Source organism: Chenopodium quinoa, unplaced genomic scaffold (genome assembly GCF_001683475.1).
Source record: "Chenopodium quinoa cultivar QQ74 unplaced genomic scaffold, ASM168347v1, whole genome shotgun sequence".
Classification (NCBI taxonomy): Eukaryota; Viridiplantae; Streptophyta; class Magnoliopsida; order Caryophyllales; family Amaranthaceae; genus Chenopodium; species Chenopodium quinoa.
In genome coordinates, this window is record NW_018745461.1 from 1,509,323 (window position 1) to 1,519,852 (window position 10,530).

The window sequence follows — 10,530 nt, forward strand, 5'->3', positions numbered from 1 at the left end:
CTGGTTTCACTAGCTTTAATGCTGCTTTCTTCCCTGATTTACCTCCAATCTTTTCGAAGCAAGGTTGAGACAAGAAATTCAACCGCCATTTTCCCATTTATGCTTTTTAAAATACGTACCCTAAAAAAAACGTAGTAAAATTAAAAAATAGTTTTTTTTTTTTTTTTTCCAACGTGAATCCTAATTAAGATTCATATTAGCCGACCCCAAATAATTTTGATACGAAGGCTTTTGTTTTTTGTTGACCAACGTGAATCCTACATACGTAGGGATATTCATAAAAATATGGGGTAAGTACGCAATGTACTGTTTTCGAGTATTTTTCATGGAATTCGCTCCTCCATAGGCATTGATTTCATTAATGGGTTATAGAGGTGATCATCGGGCGGGTCGGCAAGGGCGGGTCGAGGGAAAAAAGCAGCCCACTTCTCGAGCCAGGCCAAATCGGGTCGAAAATTTTATGCCTAAACTCATCCAAAATGATCGGGTCATGCGGACTTTTCGAGTAGAGCAAAAAATAATCAACTAAAAATGCATAAAAACGCATTCCGAAGCCCGCCCAAAAAATATTCGGGCCGGACCGGCCCAACTCGATTTTGGGCCAAAAATTTCTGCCCAAAATCGGACCGGGCTAACTTTGAATCTTTGATCACCTCTAATAGGTTAGCCATTTAAGGCATGTTTCTGATTTACTGAACTGATTGGAGCTGAACTAAATTGCATTGTTTATGAGAGAAAGAAATTAGGAACTAAAGTGAACTGAACTGACTTAAACTGAACTGAAATTAAGCTGAAAAGAACAGGCTCTTAGTAAGTGAGTTGGGTTTAATGGGTGATGATGTGAATCTAGTTTGTGAGAGTTGTAAGGAAATGTTTGATTTATGAAATCTTAATTCCAAGTTTTTAATTCCAATTATATGATAACATTGTTTTTTTGATTTGATAGAGACTTTTTTAGGGTAAAATAGATTTTCTACTATTATTAAGGACCTCAAATCTCTAGGTAAAATAGATCAAATTCTACTCAATAACTTTGTAAGTGGCAATTTTCAATGTACAACTGGTTATACGTTGTACACAGTACAATCAAAATCATCACTACTTTCTATCCTCAAATTCTAATAATATCCCTGACCTCTAAATCTCACCCGGTACCATATTATCATAGGTTAACAATTATCGTTTCAGTTAATTAAATTAATAACCTTGAAAGATGTAATCATACAAACATTGAAACATATAATCATGCAACTAATAACTCATTAATCCCACTTGACCTTTAAAAAAAGAGAGAGAAAAGCAAGAGAAGACTTCTACAGTTCTACCAAATCAAACACACAACAAAAAAAGTCAAGAACCCAAATAAAAATTCAAAAGAAACCACACATACACTGTAGTAGAACCAAAATTCCAGGTCATGAACAGAAAAATAGTGGTCCTTTGATAATAGACAACTCATTTCACCAAAAAATTGTTTAAGAAATCATCCCCAATTCCCCATCAATTTTACCTTTTCACTCAACCTCTAAAAAGCAAAAAAATTAGAAGCAAAAATAAACCCCAACTTACTTTCTCAGCTTCTCTTCTCAGTACTACTACTACTTCTTACAGATTCTCCCCTTTTTCTTTCCTGTTACTTTCAAAGTTTCAACCTTTTTGCTTAAATTTCCCATCTTTTTCAATTTTAGGGTATTAATTTCATCTGGGTGTTCTTCAATTTCTTCAATTTTCAATTTTTCTTTTTTGGGATTGAAAATGTATCCAAGATTTATTCAACCCCATCACCATAATCCTCAGCATCAGCAGCAGCAGCAACTCCATGAGTCTTTAAGTGTAATGGCGGGTCCCACTGATGAGATTCATCAAGTGGGTCCCACTTCCACTTCTGCCGCCGCAACAGGGGACCCACGTTTGGTGTTGACTTCCGATCCAAAGCCGCGTCTCCGGTGGACTGCTGACCTCCATGAACGCTTTGTTGATGCTGTCACTCAGCTTGGCGGGCCCAACAGTTAGTTTTTAATCTTTTAATTTCTTTTTGGATCTGATAAATTAACTTTTTTTTGGTTTTTGATTTTTAAGGTTTTGCTGATTTTGTTTTATGGGTAGTATCTAGTAGTATGACATTGTTGATTTGGTGTGCATTTATGACTTTGAGTTGTTTGACCTTTATTTGTTTTGTAATTATTGTGGTTTCTTTTTGTACTTTTGTTTGATGCTATTTATTGTGTAAATGGGTTGGTTTTGTTTTGTGGAATTAATGGGGTTAATGTAATTGTGGTGGTAATGTTGGGTTTTTTGGGTGTATAGATAGCCATTAGCCGCGAAAGTAGAGATGTAGACGGGATTTGATCTTGTGTATGTTACAAGTACCGAAGACTTTATCGAGTAAGCTAGCTCACATCCACATTGTTGGTGTTAATTGTGCAAAATGGTTTATACTTTAATGTACTTTGTTGTAGTGTGTCTGAACATGGTAAGTTGGGTGTTGGAACGCCTAGAATCATAGAATATGATGATCTCATGGTTAATACTAGAAATGGTTCTTGGATAGTGCCATTTGTGGAATTGGATTAATTGGAGATTAGGGTGGGTGGAATTAAGGTGAGGGGGTTATTGTTATAATTATGTATGAGATTATCAAGAAAAGTGGATTTTTTTGTTGGGTATTCTTTCTAAATTTGGGTGCCTGCTAGATGCTTGAGGAGAAATTATATGTTCTTCACAATTTAGGCTTCCCTCTTATTGGTCAGTAAAATAATGTATTTCCTAATTAATGAAATTGTTGGCCATTCTACATAAGTGGCAATGTGACGTAGAGGCTAACTGCAATTCTGTTTTGATAAAAGATGGCATCATATGCTGTTGTGCGGTACACGAAAGTGAGAGGGGATATGGACTTACAGAGTATTAGTAAGGTTTTATGGTAGTCCCAATGTATAGGAGAAAGTGATACGGTGAAAGAAGTGCTTCAAGTTATTGTTGTAGAGATTTTGATTAATTTTGCTTTCGTAGAAGGTCAAATGGATCCGTGCCATTTGATGTATTGTTAAAAAACCTGTGGCTCTTTGCTGCAATGCTGCCTCATAGAGTTTTTGTGTAGCAAGGGATGCTGAATTGCTGATAATGAAGTTGAAGTACATTGTTAGGACTTTCCTTTGACATGTGTGATTATGAGATGCCATCTTTGGTATGCGTTTGAGAGTTGTTTGCAATAGGAAATTGAATTTGTTTTTTTGATATGCTACGAAGAGCTTTAGGGATGCCAATGTAATGTGTTGCATATCCAAATGTAATCTTGTACTATTATCCATCATACTATCTACTTAGACGGTTAGACCTATAAACCATAAACTCTTACAGATGATGATGCCTTTGAAGCTTCATTCACTTGAATGGCTTGTAGGTGATCCTCATGTGTGTGTGTGTGTTTTGTTTTTGGGGGGGGGGAGTATATTATCAATCTAATACGAAGAATTTTTTTTAGAACTGCGTGATAATTAATTTTGTTGGAAGTGCTATACTGTTATGTGAATTTTACTTATAGAAATAGTCTGTCTACTGGTTCATGGCTATAGGCAAAGCTGTGTACCTGTGGACCTCCCCAAACCTGGCATATGGCGAGTATATGTTGGGCTATTACGTTGTCAATGCTGCTGCTGCTGCTACACTGAATAACTTATAGCTTTCCTATTGAATGTCTAGTTTTTTGTTCTGAATGCTTTTTATAGATTTATTACTTGATCATGTATAGCTTTTCTTATAGCCTGTCAATTTTGTTTTCCAAATTGGAGCCTTGCTTTCTTAGCAAGACCTTCATTGGTTTTGTCTACATTTGCTAGTTGTAAATAATGTCAACATATGATCTTCTAATGCATGTTTGAATGTGATTTATCTGTGCAGAAGCTACACCTAAGGCTATAATGCGGACAATGGGTGTGAAAGGATTGACTCTTTTCCATTTGAAAAGTCATCTTCAGGTTTAAGTTTGTTCTTTAACTATTTTCTCCACATGTTCAGAGAGTTAAATTATGCAACCATTGTCAACCTTCTGGTAAGTATCTGATTGTTTTTTTTTTTTTTTCTATTTTTACATGGCAGAAATACAGATTAGGTAAGCAATCGGGGAAGGATATGATTGAGGCTCCAAAAGATGGTGCGTGTTACACTAAAATGAGTATTTATATAATTAAAGATGGCATCATATTCAAGTAATACAACATTCCATGCCGTAAAACAAATTCCTCAGATTTTTATCTAATCAAATTTCTTACTTTTCTTGTATCCTGTATACAAAGGAAATGTCTTGCTTGATTGTCTCATCTTTTTTTCATTAACATTTAACAAGCTTGCCAGTGCAACTTGATCAAATTGATTGCTCGTTTGGTACAAGGTCATGAATATAAGGGGAAAGTAATGAACTCATACGCCATTTTGTATAAATTGTTTCACGTCAATGTCCAAAGTAATGTAAATCCATTCCCAGTAATAGATTATGTCTCATTATAAATCCGTGCATTATTATGGATTTTCACACAGGACATTCTTTTTAAAGCTAAACTCAATTATTTAATTTGTAACTTTGTGCAAAGTGGCTGGAAATTGGTCTCCTATGTATTATATTAGTTATGTTTCATTGACCTACAAAGTATGATGGTTCACATTCTATGGGGTTCTATATCTGTGTCCTTTAACTCCCAAGTCCCAATCCTACATATCTTTCCCAACAAAAAACAAATGTAAAATAGCTAGAACTTCTTTTAATGTGAATATCCATAGCTAAAGTATTAAAACATTGGTCATCCACTAGAATTTGAAGTAATTAGTTTAGAAAAACACTTCTCTCATTTGTCTTTACTGATCATCCACAATAATGAACAAAGGAATTTCAGCTTCATACCATTTGGAGAGCCCTCGCACGAGTAATTCTTCTTCAAGTTTGCCAACATCAGACATGGATGAGTAAGAATTTGAGAATCTTTACTCTTTTTTATATTTATTATCGCTTTCTTAGATCTTATGCTCTTTATACATCTAATATTGCAAACATTCATGGTGAATTGGGCTTGAAAAGGGGTTATAAGGTTAAGGAGGCCTTGAGAACTCAAATGGAGGTGCAGACTAAACTACATTTGCAGGTTGAGGTATGTAAATTCCTCAGTTCTTGTGCATGCAACATTAAGGCTTTGCTCATTACACCCGAAAAATGTTTAATTGATTGGAACTTAGCTAAACTTCTTGGGTAGCCCTTTTTAAAACTTAACTTCACTTAAGTGAAAAGAACAAAGCCATAGAGTTGTTGATTTCTTTGCATGACTAATTATCTTTTGTGGTCTATCAATAATCAGTTCTGTGAGAAGTTGAAGGTAGTTGATCAATTTGTTTTGCTGTTTACTTACTGTAGGCTGAGAAGCACTTACAGATACGCCAGGATGCAGAGCGAAGATATATGGCAATGCTTGAGAAAGCATGTAAGATCCTTGCAGATCAACTTATGGGGGTTGCAATTGCAGAAAATCACGCGCAGACACTTCAAGGTCAGGTATCGGAAACTAATTACTCTTTACAGTCCTTATAAAGTGCCCAAAACTCTATGTTTGGATAGCTATTGTGGAAAGAAAGGGAAGGGAGGGGAACCCGGGGGGGGGGGGGGGAGGGAGGGGGGTCAGAAAGGGAAATGAGGGGAGGGAAGGTGTGAGCCTTCATTTTTCGTTCAATTTTGTAAGGATTTGGTTTGTTTAAAGGGAAGGAAAATGGACTCCTCCAATTCCCTCCCTTGCCTCTCCCAAGTCACATCCAAACAAGGAGAGGCGAATATCTCACTTTCTCTTCTGCTCATTTCTTCATCTTACTCTATCCAAACACTGTAAATTCCCAGAGGGATGACTGTTTTGCTGAAAGTTGTTTGACTGTTGACACGGTATAATGTTTTTGAGGTTTCAGAATGAATGATTTTTAGCTGTTGTGGAGCGCAAGGGCAATTATGGGCTTGGTTCAGTGAGCGTTGGATCTTGTTTGGAAGGACAGCTTAGCTTGCTTAATTTATGACAAACCTTAATCTATACAAATTGATGGAGTTTGCATTTCAGCTACCTGAAGTTGGAATTACAATCGTCAGTGGTGGACAAAGTGCTTGAATGATGCTGATTTGTGTAATACTTCTGTCAACCTTGCTGCATGTGTCATACTTCTACCCGGAAGAACGTAGAATCTGTAGCTTGTAAATTTAATTACTAATGTTTCTAACATGAGATGCATCTGCATCTCCTTTTATTCATATTCGAGGAAATACAAACTCAACGCCCTGTGTGGACTGTCATGCACCCTTAGTACCAATTTTGTGCCTTGCCATTTGGTAATTCCGCGTAGTAGTATATCCTCTTCAAATTTCATGACATTCTTAATTTCTAATGGATTGTAATTGTTGTAGTTTGCAACTTGGATGGGTGATTGTTCAAGGGACTTTGATTTCCTACTGATGTAACTGATGTCTATATGTGAATTAGTAGTTAAATGTCAATTTTTTCATTATGGTTTTTCTTCTAGCTAATATCTTAATTACTAGTTTATTACTTATTTCTAATGAGTCATTTTTTTTCCTATCATTTACTCTTTAGTTGTTCGAATTATATGCAAATGATTAACGAGCATTCTAGTTTTTACTCTTGATCTTAATGAGCTATTTAGTTTTTTTTCTTGAACTTAATTTTCTGTTTTTTCAAAAATTTTATTCTTGAACTTAATTTTCTGTTTACGTCTCAAGATATTGTCTCAAATGAATGATATCGCTCAACATTCTTTTCACCCCTTGTCCCTTGTTTTATACAATAGAATTACGAGAAAAATGTTGGAAAACTTGATTACACTAATTATGCATCAATTTGAATCGACATTGTCTTATTATATACTTGGTATGTAATAATCAATTAATCATAATTGAAATGATATTATGGTTTCAATTCATCCATGAATGTCAGATCTATGAAAAACACACTTCCTTGAGCTCTTTTCACCCAACGATCATTATTCGAAATCTGAATTTTGGATGGTACCATCTCCAGCTTGATATTCTTCTCATAAAGCATCACAACCTTATCAATGATATCTTCTGGGTCAACTATTCTGTTACAAGGACCCATTACTACAAAATCCACTCTAATACCACTGTATTAGGGTTAGGGTTCATCATTGGCATTGGGGAAGATGGACTTACAATCCTCAAAACAAATTACAACATTAAAAGCAACAAAATTAAAGATTTAAGAGCAATCAATTTGGAGGAATTCAGGGTTCATCACTTTTGAATGGGAGAGAAAGCGAGACAATTAACATAGAGGTGATCATAAAATCGAGCGGAGCCAATAATTGAAATTATATAATACAAATTAGCTATTCAACTTCGTGGGATTTTAGTAATTAAACAACCTGTTAATCAACATTTTACTAACTAGATTTAAAATCAAACTTGGATTAAATATTGAGAAATAAGTATGGCAATGTTCATATTGGAGTACCTTAGCTTGTGGAGGATATATTATTACTAGTACAAAATATAGAAATAGATCGAGTTCATGTGCCATAGAAAAATAGCCTAATAACTACTGTATTAAAAATTATACTAAAGGTATGGATTCTAAAACTCATACTAGTCTAAAGTTGTTTGGTTTTATTGTTAAAATGGATTATATACTTCATTAAAAGAATGGATTGTGAATCGAGGGGAGGTGGTATGAAAAAAAAAAAAAAAAAAAAAAAGGTGAATGGATTCTAAAACCCATTCCAAATGATCCAATTTCTCTATGGCACACGTACGACCCTTATGTTAATCCCCTTTAGCCTCAAGAATATTGAGTTTGGCTTCCAATTTCTTCATCTGCTCTTGCATCACTTCCATTTGGTGCTTCAGAACCTTTAACTCGGAAATATCCTCACTAACTGGCGCCAAATCATACTCCTGCTGAGAAACAGAAACAGAGTCCTTCCAGCTAACTTCATAGTCGGCTTCTTCGAAACCACCATTCTCCTTTACCTATAATTCCACGATAGTCACCTTTAAGCAATAATGTCTTTTGTTTATTATTGAAGGAATGCAGCATTTCATCTCTTATTAATATGCTGGAGATGACACTTAGCATCAATAATATTGGTAATTAAAGATAGTTACCCTTCTTAAAGAGAAGGAGCACAATTGTTCCAATGCCTTGTGACATTCCTCATAGTTGGCAAATTGTATAGTGACATTGCAATATTTTGCATCAGCATCATTCACACTCGTATCAAGATTCCTACAAGTATATTTTATAGCAAACAAAAATCACATATGTGAATAAATTATAACAGAATAAAACGCCAAATACCTTAATTCTATGGCTAACTTAAGGGAGCTTGTCTTAGCTTTGCACCATGCACAGACTCCCAATCCTTGCACAAATTTGGCCTTAAAAAAAAAATTTGACTAACTTCATTTTACACACAACCAAAAAAAACACACTTAAATTAGCTTTATTACTTTATCTAACATAGAAGATATATGTTGTACAAGTAACATCCATCCTTGCGCCATACAAGGGTAAGAATTTCCCTAACTTGAGGTAAATTATCATATAAAAATACTAAAATAGTGGAAAAAGAAAAACAAACAGTAGTCAATATTTTGGGTTGACACAAGAAGGCATTTAAGCACAATTCATCAAGATAATACATAATAAGCTCAAAAAAAACAGAAGACAACATAAAGCACGTTTGCTACTAGGATGTCACGATTTCTACCAGTTAAACAACAACATCAATTAATGAATCAAGATTAATAACCACAGAAAAATAAATGTCTACTTGGTATATAATAATCAATAAATCATAATTGAAATGATATTATTGGTATACATATTCAAGTAAGTGAGTACCTGATTAACCCCAAAGTCCCAAAAAAGGAACGTAGGCGGTCCTTTGATGGTTGGGAGGAGTCCTGATTGTGGTCAGCAAACCATTAACATGGCACACCCTTAACAACAATAGCTGGTGGCATAGATTTATCATCAAAATGCCGTGCCATCATTTGTTCAACATCCTCAAAAACAGGCGAAAATGCTCGAATCTTAAAAGTAACACCGATACGTGTAACTGCATAAAACATTTTGAAGGTGGACATTCTCCCCCTAAGAAATTCCCTAACCTTCCTCAGCTTTTCTTGACCTTTGGAGTCACCAATTATGTGTTTCAATTCATCCATGAATGTCAGATCTCTGAAAAACACACTTCCTTGAGCTTTTCTCATCAAAACATCCTTATTCCTCCACCGATATTCGGAAGGTAACCGTTCCACCTTAATATTCTTCTCAGAAAGCTTGACATCCGCATCAAATCCTCTCCCATTTGAATGCATTAAGATGGATTTAATAATCCTTTCTGGGCTAATTCCTGAGCTATAAGATCCAATTACTACAAAATCCACTCTAATGCGGGGGGCTAATACCACTGTATTAGGGGTAGGGTTCGGCATCGCGATTGGGGAAGATGGCACGCTTACCTGATAAACACCCAACATGAATATGAACCTCACAAATCCCACAAAAGTAATTACTATTCGCCATACATAAAAAAAAAAAAAAAAAAAAAAAAAAAAAAAAAAAAATCCATCGCATTGACCAATAAATAACTAAGATCTAGAGGCAAAATCCTACTGATGTAGCAAAAAGTAATAGAACCTTTAGAACTTTCCAAATACTAATTGTGCTATTTCATAAATCCATTGTAATCCAAATTGCAAAACTTTCTGCTACTTGACAGCAATTAAGTACAAACAATAATTGCGCTATTTTCATAAATCCATTGTAATCAAAAGCTAAAGAATATTGCTTGATTAAACCTGCAATTAGTAAAGCAAGATAGGAAAACATAAAACTAAGGAATAGTGCTTGATTGGCTTTAGATATATGAATATGAATATCACAAATCGCACAAAATTAATTACTAATCGCACATCCATAGCAAAATTCATCGCATTAACCAATAAATGTTGCACACTGATAAAATTAGCTAAACTAACAATCGACAGATCAAATATAACAACAGTCAAAGCAGCAAATCAAAAATTTAAGAGCGCCGATTTCGAGAAATCAACAAATTATGAAAGCTTAATCGCACAATTTCTCCAGTTTGATTAAAAAAAAAAATTAAAAATTAATTAAAAAAAAATCAACCTATAATAAGGAAATTGATACCTGAGACATTCGGTTTGGGTTTCGTATCAATAGGATGCAATTCGAGCCGAAATTAGCCAATCAATGTGTGATGATTCGAGTAGCAAGCAATTTGTGAGAAAATCAAGCAGCAATCAATTTGGGAAATTCGAGCAATCGATTTGGAAGCAATTTTGGGTTCATCATTTTTGAATAAAGAGGGAGCGAAATAATTTAGGTCCATTTTTATGCCCGAAACAAACATAAAAACGAGGAAGGGCCGCCCCAACAACATCCTCCTAAAAAGATTGCTTTATTTGGATTGGAGGATTATCGGAATAAACCCTCCGATATT

At 34.9% G+C, this 10,530-nt stretch overlaps 1 protein-coding gene and 1 long non-coding RNA gene across 9 annotated transcripts; one reads left to right on the top strand and one right to left on the bottom strand.

The window, feature by feature from the left end:
* Nucleotides 1–1,062: 1,062 nt before the first annotated feature.
* Nucleotides 1,063–6,542, top strand: LOC110714791 (protein PHR1-LIKE 2-like). 7 transcript variants are annotated; one of them, XM_021893345.1, is made up of 7 exons: nt 1,063–2,008; nt 3,901–3,977; nt 4,099–4,111; nt 4,890–4,959; nt 5,072–5,141; nt 5,402–5,539; nt 6,087–6,542. In XM_021893345.1, exons 1-7 carry the CDS (start codon nt 1,756–1,758, stop codon nt 6,132–6,134), a joined length of 669 nt encoding a protein of 222 aa, XP_021749037.1. In that variant the 5' UTR covers nt 1,063–1,755; the 3' UTR covers nt 6,135–6,542. The 7 variants fall into 7 exon arrangements, with proteins under 7 accessions (XP_021749037.1, XP_021749034.1, XP_021749032.1 ...); XM_021893342.1 differs by having other exon boundaries at nt 1,064–2,008; nt 4,881–4,959; XM_021893340.1 differs by having other exon boundaries at nt 1,089–2,008; nt 4,099–4,153.
* Nucleotides 6,543–7,242: 700 nt separating this feature from the next.
* LOC110714910 lies at nt 7,243–10,529 on the bottom strand. 2 transcript variants are annotated; one of them, XR_002510171.1, is made up of 4 exons: nt 10,218–10,529; nt 8,901–9,523; nt 8,162–8,434; nt 7,243–8,026 (listed from the first exon to the last, which is right to left on the bottom strand). It is a non-coding gene; the product is annotated as an uncharacterized LOC110714910 (long non-coding RNA). The 2 variants fall into 2 exon arrangements; XR_002510170.1 differs by having other exon boundaries at nt 7,248–8,026; nt 8,162–8,282; nt 10,218–10,526.
* Nucleotide 10,530: the final 1 nt, after the last annotated feature.

Coding starts and splice junctions, on each gene's coding strand:
- LOC110714791 (XM_021893339.1), top strand. CDS start 1,756: ATGTATCCAAGATTTATTCAACCCCATCACCATAATCCTCAGCATCAG. Junction 2,009..3,900: donor TCAGCTTGGCGGGCCCAACA/GTTAGTTTTTAA, acceptor TTATCTGTGCAG/AAGCTACACCTAAGGCTATA. Junction 4,960..5,071: donor CCAACATCAGACATGGATGA/GTAAGAATTTGA, acceptor GGGCTTGAAAAG/GGGTTATAAGGTTAAGGAGG.